The sequence below is a fragment of the Uloborus diversus genome, chromosome 5 (assembly GCF_026930045.1).
Source record: "Uloborus diversus isolate 005 chromosome 5, Udiv.v.3.1, whole genome shotgun sequence".
NCBI classification, from domain to species: domain Eukaryota; kingdom Metazoa; phylum Arthropoda; class Arachnida; order Araneae; family Uloboridae; genus Uloborus; species Uloborus diversus.
In genome coordinates, this window is record NC_072735.1 from 153,823,719 (window position 1) to 153,842,760 (window position 19,042).

Below are 19,042 nucleotides of genomic sequence, written 5' to 3' on the forward strand. Positions count from 1 at the left end.
CGAAATTGTGTGAAAATAGATTATAAAAAGTAAGAACACTAAATAATACTCGAAATGCGTTAACTATACATGTGTTTCAACGGACGCTTAAAAATAAATAATAGTGTATAATTAAAAAAAAAAACTTTATTCTTTAATCTATAAGATTTTATTATGAAGCAATAAAAATTAAAAAATATAATCATTTATTTCTTACTTTCTACATATTTATTTGTTTTTATGCAATTTAATTTAAAGTGCATTTTGCCTTAATTATCCAATTCAACAGTTTTAAAAATATTTATTTAGTTATGGAGGCCACCGGAACTGGGTTTGAAGCACAAGTGATGCATTGTGAACAAAAGGAAGATATTATCTTAAGTGCTAGTGATATTGCTGTAATGTAAGTAAAACTTCCTCTCAATATGTTTTTAATACGCTTTTACTAGTTTCACCAAAATATATCTAGGTATGAAATGGACTTTGGCAATTCTTTTTTCACTTACTTCCTGTAATCTGATTCTTTTGAAATTTGGAATGCCATCTGAGACCAGGTGATAATGAAATGTTAATTGACTAATCACTAATTATTAGTTTATTTCAATTTTGAACACTTTCTCATAGTAAAATTTTCTTATATGATGGTTAAAAAGCCCTCAAGAATTTGATTTAAAAGAGCTTTCTGTTTGATTTTGTCTGCAAAGATTAAGCATTTTAGTTGCCCACAGATTTGGAGACAAACTGGCAAGTTAGTAGGGTCAGTAAATAAATAACGAGGCAGAGGCTATAAAACAGATTTTATTCGAAATTCTTCAAAAATACGGACCGAAAATTGTTTAGATACATATCCCTTTGGGAAATCAGTCGCATAATTACTTGCTCATAAAAATCTTTTGACCGCTGCTGACACCAATTACGCACGCACTCCTTTACTTCATCGTCCGAATGAAATCGTTGTTCCCGAAGTGCCTTCTTGAGTTCCACAAAGATCTGGGATCATATGGAGGTAAATCTGGACTATAAGGGAGGTGGTTCAAGACTTCCCACTTAAATTTTCACAAAAGTTCCTATTTTGCATTGGCTTGTTGTGGTTCCGGTAAACTTTCACGTGCTGTCATCCTGTTGCGCGATAACACTAGACCACACACAGCTTATGCAAAGAGGAACTTTTGCGGAAGTTTAAGTGGGAAATCCTTATCCTTGCCCCTTATAGTCCAGATCCATTTCCATACGATCTCAAATCTTTGGGAAACTCAAGAAGGCACTTCGGGGACAACGATTTCATTCGGACGATGTAGTAAAGGAGTGCGTGCGTAATTGGTTCCAGCAGTAGCCAAAAGACTTTTATGAGCACGGAATTATGCGACTGATTTCCCAGAGGGATAAGTGTTTAAACAATTCCGGTCAGTATTTTTGAAGAATGTGGAATAAAGTCTGTTGTATAGGCTCTGCCACTTTATTTATTGACTGACCCTCATATAAAGTGTTTTATCTAACATCTCTATTTAGATAGTCTTTTTGGCAACAGTCAAGTAAATTCTTAGGAAAAAAAATTAAGCTTTGCAAGCTTTCTTGAATTACGTGAACAGATTATTTCCTTTTTTTTTCTATGCAAACTTTTTGGTGAAACACATATATTTAGCGTAATATTTTTATTTTTTATCTGAATAAGCATTTTTTTATCATTCTAGAACTGTTTTATGCATCTTGGTGTCATTAGGAATTACAGCTACAATAGTTGATGTTTTTTCGGAGCTGACTTCTGATAGTGAACGAAACAGCAAAGATAAAAGTAAGATTTTTAACCATTGATATGCCTGAAATTTGAAACATAAGTTTCAATTATTCAATAAAAGTATGTGTTATTCCATCAATACGAACACCTTAAATTTCTAAGCTAAAACACCTTAAAGAAATTAGAATCTGGTTCGAAAGTCACTTTAATGGAGGAACAGAAAAAAGAAAAAATTGGATTCTTTTATTAGTTACAACTCGCACAGCCTGTTTCCACATTTTTTCCTATGAAAAACTAAATGAGAAATACATAAATATTTCTGAAAACTTTACCAACCACATTCCAAAACCACATTTGTCATCGACTAAAAAAATCAAATATTTTCTAAATATTTAAAGGAACGTTTCGAATTATCTGCTCAAGAAAGACTAACTTTGAGATTCTGTATTATTGCAAAACATTAAGCTTGGTGTAATTTTGGTTTATTCCCAGTTTCGCCGGCATTTGAAATTTCCAGTCCCTTTAAAATATAAAAAGGTATGGTTAAAACTGAAAAACAAAGGGGAGAGGGGGCAATGGGAAATGTGTCGGCAAAACTAAGGAGACAGCGTAATTTTAAATCATTATTCTGATGAATAAGAGGCTTGCCATTTATAGATTTTGTTTCGTTTCTCGTTTGGCTGCTTTTTCAGCTGTTTGTACAACTTCCTGCATTCTTCCACGAATTACCAGAGCTTTCCTTGGGACATCAAAAGACATAAAGCATCTTGTTTTATCTTTCAAATGCATAGTTTTTCTTTTAGACTCATAAATTAAGTATGCTAATAAACTAAAATCTTATGCACAAGTTTGAAAAGTTGATATTCATCTGAAAAGTTGCTAATCTCTTGCACGCAATATTTGACGCTGGATCTGAATGATAATTACTAAAACGCAGTATTCAAGCCAAGCTTTATGCTTCAGTGAAATTTGTCTAGTTACCATTGTGTAAGATATTCGAAAAACCTTGGATGCACAGAACTTTGAATGTAAATTGACTCTCCATTAATGTAATAATGTATGTTTTAATTTATCGGAAGTTAATTTGAAAATCTTTTTCGATCAAATGTTAATGTGAAAGACCAAAATTTGGTAATTGTCACAATTAGCGGGTTAATATCAACAAAGACCTACCAATGGCATCGACGAATGACCGAATATTTTCGATGAATCCCCGGTGAATGTCGACATTTTCCAATTTTTGTCTTTTATAGTTACATATATAGACATTGCTACGTAAAGATTATCCATGTAGTCTAATAGTTTACGATGAAGGAGATAAACTATTTCCATAACGTAGTAAAACCTGACAGCAGGAAATAAAATGGAGGGAGCAAGTCCAATCATTGGCTTAGCATAAGTGCAAAAGCAGACCCCCGCCCAAGTCACGTGACTCAACAACGACGAATGGTTGCCCGATTTGTTCCAATGCTTTGCTTTGAAATTATCACATGACTTGGGATCTTGGTTTAATGACATTCTTCACTCCCTCCGTTTTATCTCTTCTCAATGAGTTATACATGCACGAAAGAAAAACGAGTCTGTCCACTCATTCACTGAACAGAAAGAATTAAAAATCATTCACCAATGTGAAAACTACAAGGCAAAAGTAATTTATACTGTATGCAACGTACCAGACCGCCCGGTTACCCTAACTTAGGGCGGTAACTTACTGCTAATTTCTACTGTACTTGTTCCCAAAAGACTATTAATATTTTTTAAAGTGAAAACAGTCGAGTGAAAATATTTGACCGAAGTTATTAAAACTATGAAAAAATAAAAACTTTTTTCACAAAATTTGCGTAGTTACAGTCAAATCGTCATTACCGCCAGGACATAAAAAATAAAATCCTGCTCTAAAAGGATTGTAACTAGATTTTTCGAAACAGAAAATTGTGCGAAGCCGAAGATACCCAATTTAAGTTGCTGCAGAGCATATAAGTGAAACGTAAAAGATGATATTTGAACTGCATAAAAACACGGTGGATAAACGCATTAGGGAGGGAGGTTTAAAAGGATACGATGTTTATGTAATTTGTTTAAATGATGCAGCAAGACCTTCATATATCTCTTCATAAAAACAATTATGTAAATTAACGTATTGATAAGATTTATTTGGACAAGGTGTGTGTGAATCTTTTTCCGAAAACCACTTCCATCTTCGTTGTTCTCCACTGGCTATGACAAAGTATGACATGATTAAGATACATTTTGTAGCAAATCGTTTTGAACATGCATTATTTACGATAACCCAATATATCATGACAATTACTTTACTTTCAGGTGTCCTGACCCAGTGTCTTCTGTGCTTTTCGTTCTATACCAATACGAAAAGACTGCTAAAAAAGGATGATTCAAAAGATTCCATCAAAATCTTTCATGGAATGAAAGTGATAACAGTGTTATGGGTGATACTTAACCATTCCTACTATTACACCAACATACAAGTCGCTGGTAATGATATTTCTCTTAGTTCTTATAATGGGGTCGTTTAAAAAATTTTAAAAGTATTTTTTTCTGAAAGAGCATGCTTAAAAACATAGGATCTGACCATTGTCTACATAATTTTTTTAAATTTAATATTTTAAAAAAATTACTTAAATCGGCGAGTTTTCATTGTTTATGCTTCTGTTCGATGACATCACAAATGATGAAATGCCATTCTGTGTTGCCATTCACAGAGCAAAATATTTAATTCACATCTTTACTCACGTGTATTCGCAACGATATGGTTGATAGCAAGCGTAGAGCGCAATTTTATTTCGCTCCTTGATTATCATAACGTGGAAACGCGGAAGAAAGATGCGCCAAAATGCATCATTTGTGACGTCATCAAGACCACGCCTTGTTTAAAAAATCGACATTAAAAAAAATTGATTAAAAAATAACTGTTGGGAAAATGAAAGTATTTTCTGGGTCCATGTTATTTATTTATTTTTTTTTTTTTTTGTTGCTTATTCTATCAATTTCAGTGACAAAAATACTACTTTTGACTGAAGGAAACAACCCCATTCCTCAAAGTGTTTTTTAAAAAACAAATTTTAGTTTCAAAGTATAGTCACGCATTTAAACTTCTTTTACTATTGCAGTTTTTTGTGCTTAAAAACACGATGACACATTATTAGTAGAGAAACGATATTGCTTTAAGCAATGTGACTAGAAAATGACTAATTCAAACACTAAACTATTGTGAAAAATCATTTTATGCTTGTTTTCGCCGAAAAAAATGTACTTGTTAGAAGTTTAAATTTAAGAAGGATAATTATTTTTTCTTACGTAACATTCTTTTTCCCATGACAAATATACTTTATGTAAGAAGCCTTATCCTTTTTCCCCTAGATAGTTTGAGTAAATTTAATGTAAGTCCCCTGAAAAAGCTGCAACGCAAGAGTAAATGTAAACAAGAGTAAGACGTTCCAATGTTTTGCTTTTCAGAGAGAAATGATCATTTTTAAAACGTCTTATTGGTGTTAAAAATTCAAAAATAATTAAGCATTTTTATCAATCCAAATTTACATTTTATAACGTAAATCGCTACTTATTCTTATTATGAGTGCTATTTCGGAAACAAGAACGCCATATATTTGTATTTTCATTGTTGTTATTGTATCTAGTTTCGAACAATATTTATTTTATTCTTCACATTTCTTTTTCAAATTCCTAACCAAGAACTCCATAAATACATTTTAGAATTTAGTTAATGAATCCGACAACAGATGGCGCAACAAAGGGTTGAATATCCCGTAGTATAAAATAACCTTCCGAAGAGCGATTTGTGAGCGAATTGAAAGGATACATACTCAGAAATAATACTAAAATATAATAACAATAATAATATTAATAAATAATAGCAGCAATAATAATAATAATGAAGAGAAACATAAAAAATGTAATAAGATAAGATAAAATGAAAGGAAATGAGACAAAAAGAAATAAAACGTAACTAAGTTTGTTTAATAACATTACTGAAATTCTGGATATCTGTATGAATGTTCTTCCAGATTAATTTTTCATAAAAATAAAATATTGTTTCAAATATTTTTTTTTTCATTTTTAAAACTTTAAATTTTCTTTTTAAACACTACTCTCTAGCTTATGAAACATGTATTTATTTTGTTATGTCGCATTCAGTTTTACACTTAAAAAAATAATAAAATGGAAAAGAAAAAAAAAACGTGTCATAAACATGATAGTTTAGATATTGAATACAAAATCGAAGCACTTTTTAACATACAGAGCTGCGTTAATTTAATTGTGAAGCAACAGCTGTACTACATTCTACAAAAACTGGAATGCACGTTTAAAATTTAATGCTGGTTACAATTCTATAGTGTATTTTGAAATTTTAAAGAAAGTTTTTTTTTAAATATGAAACGCCTTCGAAACAAGCATTTGTTGTCGCCATTTTATAGAGCATTCATGAAAAATTGGCATGTTTTGAGCACATTTAGTGCAAACAGTATACAAATAAGAAGGAATGTTTTTGTTTTTTTTCAAATCTAAATTTCAATTTGATATTTTGATTTTTTCTCAAAACTGTGCATTTAAATCTTCAACACCCTCAATAGCTTTTTTTTCTTCCCTTTTTTTTTTTTTTTTACAGGAAGTCTTATAACTGTGACAGACTGGCGACAAAAAATAGCATTTCAACTCATGGCAAATGGATTCCTCAACGTCGAAACGTTTTTCTTCATTACGTAAGTATTTTTTTTTAAAGAAATAAGTTTGCATTTTAGATTAAGGACCTGAGTACTAAGCGTACTGAAATTAGTACTGAATGTTGCAAAAAGTAGAAACAGAGGTTGCATTTATTTGAAGCTAGCAATAAACAGGAATTGTAATACAGTGGCCGCCGCCTATATGAATCACGTTTGTTCTAAATAATTTTGATTCCATATTGCTGCTGATTCAAAAAAGCGACAAATTTAATAAAGCTGGATTTTGTTCAGATTTCGGTAATTTGATTATTTAAAGCGGTTGATTCAGTTAACCACTGATTCAATTAATCGGCGTCCACCGTAATCGTCTTTTCCTCCGTGTATAAAATCAACGCAAACATCCGGTTCTCCCTTGCGCTGGATCTTTATCTTGTTTTCTTTCAGTAATTATTTTTAGTGCTTTTTGTAGTAAATTACCGCCCTAAAGCCAGGGCTAAGGCAGAAATACTTAAAATACACCGTCAGCTCAGTTATTCCATCCGAGGACTGCAGTTTTGTGCTTTTTAGCACTCATCAGCCCGGAATAGGAATCACATGAGCTGGAGGCGAAAAATTTCTTATTGGAGCCAAGAGAGTCAAACAAACTGGTAGCTAATGCAGAATTAGCAAACCAGATGAGCGACCGCAACAATGGTGCGGTTCAACTCAAAGATTGATGGCAAAGCTAAGGTATTTTTTAGTAAGTTACCGCCCTAAAGCCAGGGCTAAGGCAGAAATACTTAAAATACACCGCCAGCTCAGTTATTCCATCCAAGGACTGCAGTTTCGTGCTTTTTTAGCACTCATCAGCCCGGAATAGGAATCACATGAGCTGGAGGCGAAAAATCTCTTATTGAAGCCAAGAGAGCCAAACTAACTGGTAGCTAATGCAGAATTAGCAAACCAGAATTAACTTACTACAAAATACCTTAGCTTTGCCATCAATCTTTGAGTTGAACCGCACCATTGTTGCGGTCGCTCATCTGGTTTGCTAATTCTGCATTAACTACCAGTTTGTTTTCTCTCTTGGCTCCAATAAGAGATTTTTCGCCTCCAGCTCATGTGATTCCTATTCCGGGCTGATGAGTGCTAAAAAGCACGAAACTGCAGTCCTTGGATGGAATAACTGAGCTGGCGCTGTATTTTAAGTATTTTTAGCGCTTGCTTAGCTGACTATTTAAGTACGAAATATTTGTCTGAATATCTCTGATACTTCATTTCACGCAACGTTATTTTGCGGAAAAGGATTCTTAACAAATGTGTCAGGAAAATATGCGCTACCTCGTTCTTGGGGCTCGAGCGCATTACAATTTTCCTTTTTATTACAGGGAACGCTTTGAAAAATTACCTTACTTTTATGTTTTTCTTTTTCTTTCTAATTTAAGGGCTGTTCTGATCGCATATGGTGTTACAAGAATGCCAGGAAAGCAAATCAACATTGGTTTATATATTGTGAGAAGAATATGGAGGTATGTATGTATGCATAAATATTACGCTTAAAATGTTGATATAAAAATTCGGAAGTACGGTTAATTAATTAAAATTAACGGTTAAGTTCTATTGGAAGAAATACATAAATTTTAATAGTAACTTATTTTTTAAGTAAAGACATATTTAATGGTAATTATTTCTAAAGACAAAATATGCCAATTTTATATGCAGTTCAGTTAAAAATATGATAATCAATATGGTTGCGCCTCAAATTCTATTGTAATTTTCTGTTAATAGCAGGACGGAAAAGCAAAATTTGCACAATCGATTCCATAAAAACCTGTGCGTTTTGTCTATGGCGTATGTTTGTACTCTTGTCTTCACCGGACTGCTGTCTGCCAAATCGATACAGGTACCGTTGGATACAGAACATCCAAGGGATGTCATCATTAGATGCATATTAGTAATAGCGGAAAAATAAAATCCGTACTTTTCTGTTAGTAAAAAATAATTTATGATAATATTAAATTTTTTTTCGTTTGTTTTTGCATTATATTTATTCATTATCCCCATATTTGGTTCGTTATGCATTCTAGTATTATAAAAGAAAAAAATTGTATAGTCATCTAATCACTCTTCCCTTCGTATTTTTTTGCAGGTTGACACCCCCATTTATGCTGGTAATAGCAACATCATTTCTTGTCCCATACTTTGGTTCCGGGCCGGTATGGCACGAGACTGTTGTCGAAGGAATAATAAATAAATGCAAGAAAAACTGGTGGAAGAATCTGTTGTATTTTAATAATTTTGTCCCTGTGAAGGAAACGGTAAGTTTAAAGAAGAGAAATGTTTTTTTAACTTTTCAGAACGCGTGTTTTATATTAAATGCAAAATTATGAATGACTTAAGTGCCAAGGAAACAGTGCGCATTTCTTTGTAAATATTAGCTGAAATTAACTAGAACACTTGTCACAGAAGACGGTACTTCCCATACCGAGACGTAACAAAGTACAAGCGAAACAACCAACATAGCAACAAAACCTTATCAGCAGGTATATGAGTCAGGTGTGCCATTCAACATTTCTTGAACAATTCTTCTCCAAGAGATAAAATTTTATGAATAAAGTGTAATTTTGCTAGTTTCTGATGGGGCTGCGTATTGGTTCCTCGCCATTTGCAGACCAAGTACATTCCCATGGTCTGGCATGCGTTTTTTCATGGGTCACCTACAGGTATATCGGCGAATAGCCATTCGCTTTAAAGAAGTTTAGTCTGATTTCCAACATAATGAAAGCACTTCCACCTCACGATGCAAAACTGCACCATTAGCTTAATTTTTCAGAATATCAAACCTACTCAAGGGATCTGTAAAATAACCGTACGACTTGGACGATAATGATTTTCTGTACTTCGAAAATCCGAAGACTGGAGCCGGGTTTAAAACAGCGACATAGAGTGTATAAGGTCGACAACCCATTCGCCACTCTGCGAGCTAATAATTGTTTGTTTTTTCGTTTTTTTGTGTGCCTGATGAAGCTTTATTCAATGCAGAGCACCTGTGAAATGCTGCCCTCTTCGTATTTGTGCAATGTATGATAAAAAAAACCAGAAAACTAAGAGGAAGCTTTTCCTACGCATTTACAAAGGAACAGCAATGAGCCGGTTTAAGGAAAGGTAGCCAAGAGTTTGAGAAAAAGAAAAACATTGGAACCTGCAATCGATCAACAATTATCTCTAGGTAGGATTGAACTAAACCATTTTCTATTTTGCTAGGAATGGGTTGAAAATTATACTCGAAATGATTATTTTTTTTTCCTTTTTTAAAAACTTGAATTGATATTTTTATAATTGACTCGTAAAAAATACCCGTTTACTCCAAAAAGATAACTCTTTGTTGAGTATGAACGGATTTCATGAATGTTGAACAGCTTGCTACAATCATCACTTCGTTTTCATACCAATAACTAAAACCAGGGCTCCGGAGCCGTAGTCGAAGACTGACTGATTTTGGGGTAAAGGATTCGGAGGCTGCAAAATTCCTCGAGTCGGAGGCGGTCATTTTTCCTCCGACTGCGCAGCTTTGACTAAAACACTCCGGTATCTTCTGACTCGAAGCCAAAGCCTTTAATGCCGAGCCATGAGCAGGGTGACAATCAGTGTCGTATTAACCTTGTCAAGAATTGCAACTGCGAGGGGCCCCGGAAAGGATTCAAAAAGTCACGTGAAAAATATTTTACGTAATTCTGCCCATCTCTAAAGTGTCCCCAAAAATGGAATGGGACAGGCCCTCAACCTGTAATACCACAAATGGTGACAATGGCTATTCATATTTCAGTAACATCATTCTTCTTCGAGGTCAGTTCATCATATTTATAAAAATAAATTTGAAATGTTTTTCAATAGCTCATATTAATATCAATTGGCTCTTTAAACAGTTTTTAAACGCAAAACATATTTCTATGCAAAAAAATACAAAAATAATATTAACATTTTTTTTAAACTCAAGGTAAACACACCAATAGTGGCCAGTGCTTCAGCAGTGGCCACTTCTAGGTTTATATTTGATAACAAAGGATTCCAGGTCTCCCAATAGATTCAGGTATTACCTTTTGCACGTTTAAATCCATTGGGAAACCTATAATCCTATTTTTTCAAATATAAACCTTAAATTTACCACTACTAAAGCATTACTAAGCACTGGCCACTACTGGTGTGTTTATCTTATGATACATTTAACACAGCATTAATTTTGCAAATAAATTACTTTTAAAATGAGCAGAGGTTTCAGACTCTTGAAAGCGTGTTCGTTAATGTGTGAGAGAGAGATAGAGAGAGAGAGGGAGAAAGAGGGAGAGAAAGAGGGAGAGAGAGAGAGGGAGAAAGAGGGAGAGAAAGAGGGAGAGAGAGAGAGAAAGAGAAAGAGACAGAGAGAGAAAGAGAGAGAAAGAGAGATCCAATTATATTTCATATATTTTTCTCACAGCGGAGTTTTATGTTGAATTTAAGTTATTTAAACAAAAAGTTACATTTAGGAAAACTACAAAAAATATATCAGAATTGCCAAAAAGAACCATACACTATTATAGAATTTTAAAAGAATAATTCATATTTTCCAAAAAAATTATTTTTTACTCATTGAAAACACATGAGCGGACTTAAAAGATGATTTTGTCTATATGCATATTCTAGAAATCTAGGCTGGTGTTGTAGCTGTATCTTTAATTCTTATACCATTTATATTTATAGAAAAGCTATTCTTTTGTATTTAGTAAACGGTTTATTCATCTTAACAATTATTTCAACATTTCATTGCTTTTCTGAACATCATTTCAGTGTTTTCCATGGATGTGGTATTTGCCTGCCGACACTCATTTGTATATAATAGCATTAGTTTTCCTTATTCCTTTAAAGAGGTAAGTAATTATAAAATTTGTCAAGTATAAAATGGTTTTGAAACAAAAATTACTTTACGTAATTATTTACAGTTAATACTTATTTCAATTAAACAATTCGTTTTTATTAACAATATTGACTCAGAATTACAGAATATTGACATTGAAAATAAGTTGAAGAACGTTTCGAAGTTAAGTTTTTTATTTCCGTCAACTTTAAAAACATTTGAAAATCGAAACATTAACTCTTTCATCTATGCTCTAGACTTTTGATTAAGTTAGTGTAGTGATTAAATTAGTAATGTATTGTAAACGTGCATGCTTTCGATGTATGCATTGCGTAATAGCTATCTTTTAAGGAATTTTGTTTTGTCATGAGCATTCCCATGACCTTTTACTTTACATGGCGTTTACATTATTTGAGACAAAGTCACTAAAATAAAAAATATTGACGATTTATTTTTTCTCTTTCCCAAACAGTCATGGTTTCCATCTCTACAAAACCATTGGGCAGTTTCTATTTTGAAATATATGAAAATTTTAGTTTTGAGACAAAAAATGATGGAAAAAAAATTGAATTGTAATCATAGCTTACAACTTTGATTTATTTTCCCAAATGAGTCTCTAACCCACCTTTCGCTACGACTGTGACCATATGTGGGATCAGTTTCAAAGGTTTTTACCTTCAACTTTGTTTCAATTAATTATATATACGTCATAAAAATGGGACTAAATTAATATACTCGGATTAAGAAGACAAAAAATAGCTTCATACAGCTTTACAATTTTGCTAAGGCATGTGAATTGATAAAACTTTAACTGTGACTTTTCTCATATTTATTGCAATAGAAGTTATGTAAATTGTTGAGACAACAATTTAAACGAGAAAGGGAAAATGTCTTAGGGTTTGTGCGTTGTATATTTGAAATTTTAGAATTTTAATTTGAATACATCACAAAAATAACGAACAGAAATAAGAAACTTCGTCCCTATATTAAAAAATGTTCGTTGAGGAAAAACAACATTTTCATCCTTTTCGTAAAATTTTAATTAAAAACTTTGAAAGAAGTTGTTGGCTATCTTTTTAATAACCACTTTTTGCGTTAAATGCAATAAACAACTATTTAATTTTTCCGTAAGAAGAGGAAAACTTTTCCACGACGTAAAAATTTATTTTAAGGAAATGTTTTGAATAAATGGTTTTTGCACTTGTTTACAGTTGATTACACTTCTGAATAACTTCTTCCGATGATCATGACATGCTACGACCCAAATAATACACCTTTGTATTATCTGTAATTTCGTCGTAAACACACGTAAATTAAGTGTAAATGAATTTTACCTTTATCGTATTTTTAAAACCATACAGGCTATGTTTTGAATTTGGCAAACACGTCATAATTACTGTTTACTCGTTTTGTTTACAAGTTTGAGTATGACACGACATGAGTATGAAATGGAAAACGTTATTTGGACTGCGGAAATAATTGAAATTTAAAATCTTTTATTTTTTTCAGTTGATGCCATCGCAAGTAATCAAATGTATACATAAATTACAGTTGGCAGAAGGACATAAGTGAGCTTGACATTAGGGTTTCCAATCTCATGCTGAATTAAATTCCGCGGGATTTCGGGATTGTAAGGAGCCAATCCCGCGAAATTGTGGGATTACTCCCCCCTCTAAAAGTTACATTTTGATGTAAAATTAAAAATGTTGTGCTTTTTCGAAGGACTGCTTTTGTTACTTGATTAGTTGACTTAGTTTTTGAATTCCGTACACCATTGCAGAATACTAAAAAATTACATCCCAATTAGCAACTATTGTTTAGTACGCAAAAATGTGCCTTAAAAAAACCAATGCGTCTTAACAAAGCATCGCTCGTATGGGATGGGAGAGGATTTTTGCTCAAAAAATAATGCTTTTGATGAAAACGCGTGCTGTGGCTCCACTGCAGTTGGTTTTACAAAGATTTAATAGTGTAATTCCGGGAGAGGGATGGACCCACGTTTTTTCTTCATTTTCTCAAAACTGTACATTTACAAAAATTTTACTTTTCATTGAACATGCATAGAGTGTATGATGTTTCTTTCGAAAATCGTAATGTATAATGTCATGTATTTAAAGGAATTCCTGTTATGATTTTTTAAATTTTGCTATACGGTCTATTTCATCCAAAGTAGAGATGGAGCACTTAAATGGGAGAGATGGACCACAATAATATTATGAAATAATTGCACATGTATTTCATTCATAAGTGTTTATTTTCATTACTTGAGTATCAAATAAACTTATTTACAAGTAAATCTTAATATATAAAAATCTTGTGTGCGGATTTTTTTCGATTGTTTTATTCTTTTTCATATGGGGAATGTTGCAGCAGAATTTCCCATTTTTCTAGATGGTTAGTTAGTTTTTTACACTTAATATCTGAGGACGCTTTTTATCCTTTGAGTATGGCTGATGGAACAAGCCATCAAGTACGGGAGAAAAAATAGTTAATAAAACAATTGCTCAGTGGGCATTAGATAAATCAAGTTGTAATAAATATACGCATTCTGACACCAAGCAGCTTAAAACATTTTCTTTTTTTTACTTATTTTTTTCAACAAAACGTTCAAACACTTGATAGTTTATTGAAATTGACTTTTGATATGTATAAAACTTCTGTTGTAAAAATTATTTCTGTAATCAGCCATAGTCAACCATTTTAGCTTCATTATTAGAATCATGAAGTATCTTAAGTTTTTCTGCTAATTTGGAAGCCTAAGAAACCTGAAAAAATCTCTAGAAGCAGAAAAACCCAGATTCTGTAGTTTATGTATTTCCTAAAGCAATACATAAACTATAGGAGGAAAAGTTAATCAGTTCCTTGGAAAAGTTAATCAGTTTTAATCCTTCTCTTTAAAGTAGTTTTAGGAACGCTGAAAGTTTTTCCCGCTTCATTTACACACATATTTTTTTCGACTGCTTTAACTGAATTTTTTAAACTAGCTTCAACCCATTCCCCATATGTGGACGAACCTTTTCTAATGTAGGCCTTTTCTGAAAGCAGAAAACTACTATCCTTTATTTTTTAAATCCAGTTCTTTAAAAATCAATATTTAAAAAATTCAAGGTTTTAAAGGGTTCATCTCACCCACCTAGACGGGGTCCATCTCTATCGATTGTCTGGGTGAGAAATACAATACCCCTTAACCCTTCACTGTGGATTTCATGTCCCCATTTTCGGTTATCAAGAAGCCTACATGTACCTAGACATCATAGCACCAAAAGCAGATAGATTACATTTAATTCAATAGCTTAGATTGTATAAACGGGATACCGTTCATAGCGGAAGTTTAATGGAGTCGTTTCCATAGCTTTAAAAGTATTTTTTTTCTGAAAGAGCATATTTAAAAGCATAGGATCTGACCATTTTTTTTTATAAATTTCTTCAAGTTTAATATTTTTAAAAATTTAGTTAAATCGGTGCTCTTTCATCGTTTAACGCTTCTGCCAATGACATCACAAATGATGAAATGCCATTCAGTGCAGCCATTCACGGTCCAAAATATTTAATTCACATCTTTACTCACGTGTATTGGCAACGATATGGTTAATAGCAAGCGTAGAGCGCAATTGTAATTCGCTTCTTGATTATCATAACGTGGAAATGCGGTAGAAAGATGCGCCATAGTGCATCATTTGTGACGTCATCAAGACCACGCCTTGTTTGAAGAATAGGACATTTAAAAAAAATAATTAAAAAATAACTGTTGGGAGAATGAAAGTATTTTCTGACCCCATGTTATTTGTTTTTACTTATTCTATGAATTTCAGTGACAAAAAGTACTACTTTGACTGAAGGAAACAACCCCATAATAACCAACTAGTATTTTTTTTTATACCTTAGCTCCACGATTGTTGCATGCTTAAATGTTTGAAATTGTTTTTTGAATTTAAAACTTTTCTTATAAAAAAATTTCTCTCAGACAGTTGAAACCTATAGAAACATTACGCATAATACATAAAAAAAAATTTGATATCTATTTTACATCAGCAAAAAGTTTCTTCCTTTTTACAAAAATAATCATATTTTGATATTTGAAAATCCATTTTATATGCTGAAAAGATATATTTGAAATAAACTGCGGTCTAAGTCAATTGAGATACATTTATCTGATGTTATAAAATTGATGCAGATAAACTGGGAAAACAAAAAAATACCCTTTTAGTTCTAGACAAAACTTATTGATGATTGTGCCTTTACAAATAATTATTCCACTCCTGTTTAATTTTGCTGTTTAGTTCATTAAGAGTTTGAACTCATCCAGAAACAAGATTTCATTGTAAATTATTTTATTCCTCTCCATCTTTTTAGAAAATTTTTGTTTAAAGCTAAAATTCTGAAATAATCTTCAACTTGCACACAAATATGTTTTACTTAATTCATTGTTAACATTGAAAATCAATTTTATTAAAGACACACAGTTTGAATGTGTATAAGAGTTTAAAAACTTCAGTTCGCGTTAATGGTGTATTTTATCCTTCAGGAATGTGAACCTCGCGTTCTTAATGAACGGTGTACTCCTAGCTGCGGGGACTTGTGCAACCATATTCAATAATTATTATTATCAACTTCATCCCACGGCTATCACGGCATTCACTCATCCTGAGTAAGTCCTTTAGTTTTTTGTTCTTGTGTTAGAAATATATATTTGTGCGGTTAATGGTATGTTACAAAGTATCATAACCAGTGAAAATACTTTGAAGCAAGCAATAAAGTATAAAGATGCTTTTTGCTCTTTATTACATTTTTTAAAAAGAAAATTAAGGTTAACGGCTGAAATAAAAAGGAAAAAAGCTTTTTTTCAACAAACTGCTATAGCGTGGGGATTGCTGACTGGTTGAATGACAATTTTAGAAGTTTGGCTCCTAGCTCATTGCTATGCATCAATACCAGGCTGCATTAATTTGGTCAAGTGATGTTTTGTTGATATAGAACGGACATATTATTCTGGTTTGAATATAAATTAGGACTGCAGGAGGAGGAGGGGCAGAAATATTCTTTAAGAATCATGAATTCCTTTCTTTACAAGAGTACCTCCAAGTAGCTGAACACATTCACTTTTGCATAGCTGAGCACGCGAATCTTTGAGTAGCAGAACATATATACGAGTACATGGATTCAAATGTACTACGGTTAAATAGCCACCAGGGAAAAATTTAGCTGTTTGAAATTCAAAGTACAACACGATAGAATAGTTGCACTAGTTAGGCTAGAAAGAGTTATCTACTTTAATTGCAATGAAAACATTAAATTTGAGAGAAAAAAAGGTTTTTTCGAACATGAAATCTCATGTGCCAGTTAGATTTTCTACTTTTTCTTGCATTAACTTGAATTTCGGGAGAAATATTTTGCAGAATAAATGACTTTCTCTCTTTTGCATCACATATGAAGACTTACAATATGAAACGTAAGAGTGCAAATTTAAAAATGATTCGTAATTATAAAAGAATGACCGGATTTTAAAAATTAATATATGAAATTATTAGGCATACCAAAGCAATTCATACACGAAAACATAGAAAAACAAACCAAGTTTTTTTTTCTTCTGGTTGCTGAATCCATTTTCACAGGTTTGACATTTTACGCCTTTTGGTTTTTAATATTGTTATAGTCGAACATATAAAAATATTACGTATCATATTAATGAAATACAGTACAATCTTGTCTATCTGGACTAACAGGGACCAAAGCCCAACCGAATTACCGAAAATCCGGAAAATCCGCGTAGAATGAGTAATGAGCAAAGCAAATCTTAAAACAAGCTGACTTGATATTTATCACTACCAAAATCCATATTTTTCAGAATAATTACAAACACAAAAAAGACATGAAGGAAACATCAAAATAATTTTTCACATAATTTCTTAACAGAGAAATGGCCCGCTGTATCGTATCCTAGTTCCAACCTGTGTGTCGTTTGAATCAAGCTCGATCAATTTAACATTTTATCGCTATAGTTAAGCTGCAGCGGTGTTTGTTAAATTACTATAACTTAAAATACAATCTATGTGAGAGTTGTAAATTTAATTTAAAAAAAAGCGAATGTGCGGTATACTTATAGTTATTTTCCCATCAGCAGAATTTTCTTCAGAAGTCGGTGACGCAGGCTAAAAATCTAAAAATAGTCTGCGGGATAATCCGACATTAGCTAATCGGCTTTAAGAAATTTTTAAAAATGAGACGCAAAAAAACTACAAATTAATATGTTACCCGAGGATTATATCACAGAAAAAGCGGTACAAACTTTCATTCACTCAAATTCAAGATTTTTTAAAATCTTTAAAGATATTAGGGTATTTTTCCCCTTAACTAAGAAAAAGTCTGAAGACTTTCTCAGAAATCTGCCCAACGCACATAGCAGCGTTGTGATATTTCTGCTACTGGGATTGTGCTCTTAATATCATAGTTTAAAATCGTCTAATGTTAGCATATGTTTTTTAAGAGCTACGAATTCGATCCGGATAATCCGGCGATTTGGATAAACCACTACCAGATAATCGAGGTTCCACTGTAGCAACTACAAAAAAAAAAAAAATCTTGTACTTGAAAAATAAGAATTTGTACCATTGAGAAGAAATAAAACGGAGAGAGTGAAGAATTTCATTCGCGAAGCAAAGACCTTAAGGCACGTGACAGATTTCAAAGCAAAGCATTGAAAGGAATCAGATTTCTTTCCTTGGTTTCATGCAAAACGTGTCAACCATTCGTCATTGTTGAGTCACGTGACTTGGAGTCTCTGCCTCACCTTTTGCTAAGCCAATGATTGGACTAGCTCCCTCTATTTAATAATTCCTGCTCTAAGATTTGTACGTGTTACAGGCGGGATCGTACGGTCACGCAAATCATTATTTTTCAAACATAATTTTTTTCTTCAGAAAGCTGATACTGTATAGCATGATGCATAATGGTTCCTTATTATCGAATATATTATAATTAAAAGCCAAAGTTTAAAATCCCTAGAATGAAGTGAAAAGATATGAGCTAAAACTTTACAAATCTTCAATGTACAACCCTTTTTCGGTACGACAAATATCTAATTTGTAATCCAGTTCTTCCCACATGTTTTGTCATATCACACTTTCAATGGTTCGTAATGTTGCACTAAGTTCGTTTGTCAAAAGTTCATAATGCTGCAAAAAATGTGTTCTTGAATTTTCTGCAGCGTTTCCGGCATCGATAGTTGATTAATAGTGCTTTGGCCTGACTCTATAAAAAGATGTGACATGGCTTGTGCAACAAACTGGATTGTAATCCTCTTCGTTCAACGCAGCGAGATTAGATTTTTGTCATCGAGCAATGCTCATTTGTAACTCAAAAAAAAAAAAAAAACTCTTTTTACATGTTTCTTTTATTTCAAGTATCAATTATTTTACGCCTTCTGCAGAGGAGGTGATTGATGGAATCAACTTTTCGACAAAGCTGCCCATCAACTAGTTGACTGGCGTTTTTAATTGTCTTCACACGAAGCAACTCAGTTCAATCAACTTTTCTTTAAACAAGCCGAATTTATTTGAGCAGCTGTTCCACAAATCTAATAAAATTGAAACAAGTTGATTCAACCAGTTTAGTATAGCCTGGTGTGCCTGGCACCCTATGCACATGTGCCACTACCGTTCTCATCCCGAAAAGTGCGATCAACATTTTAGTTACATGAAATACAGTGTTTCGTATTTCTTTTATCTTTCTTGTACCTTGTTCTTCGTCGAAACCTTTTAGTTT

At 32.6% G+C, this 19,042-nt stretch overlaps 1 protein-coding gene across 1 annotated transcript in view; it reads left to right on the forward strand.

The window, feature by feature from the left end:
• Positions 1–290: 290 nt before the first annotated feature.
• LOC129223202 (nose resistant to fluoxetine protein 6-like) overlaps positions 291–19,042 on the forward strand; it is a 29,779-nt gene continuing 11,027 nt past the window's right edge. The window contains exons 1-8 of the mRNA XM_054857769.1: positions 291–382; positions 1,671–1,771; positions 4,037–4,207; positions 6,357–6,450; positions 7,836–7,919; positions 8,540–8,708; positions 11,215–11,294; positions 15,807–15,929. Coding sequence (XP_054713744.1) covers positions 291–382; positions 1,671–1,771; positions 4,037–4,207; positions 6,357–6,450; positions 7,836–7,919; positions 8,540–8,708; positions 11,215–11,294; positions 15,807–15,929 — 914 coding nt within the window. The remainder of the gene's footprint in view (positions 383–1,670; positions 1,772–4,036; positions 4,208–6,356; positions 6,451–7,835; positions 7,920–8,539; positions 8,709–11,214; positions 11,295–15,806; positions 15,930–19,042) is intronic.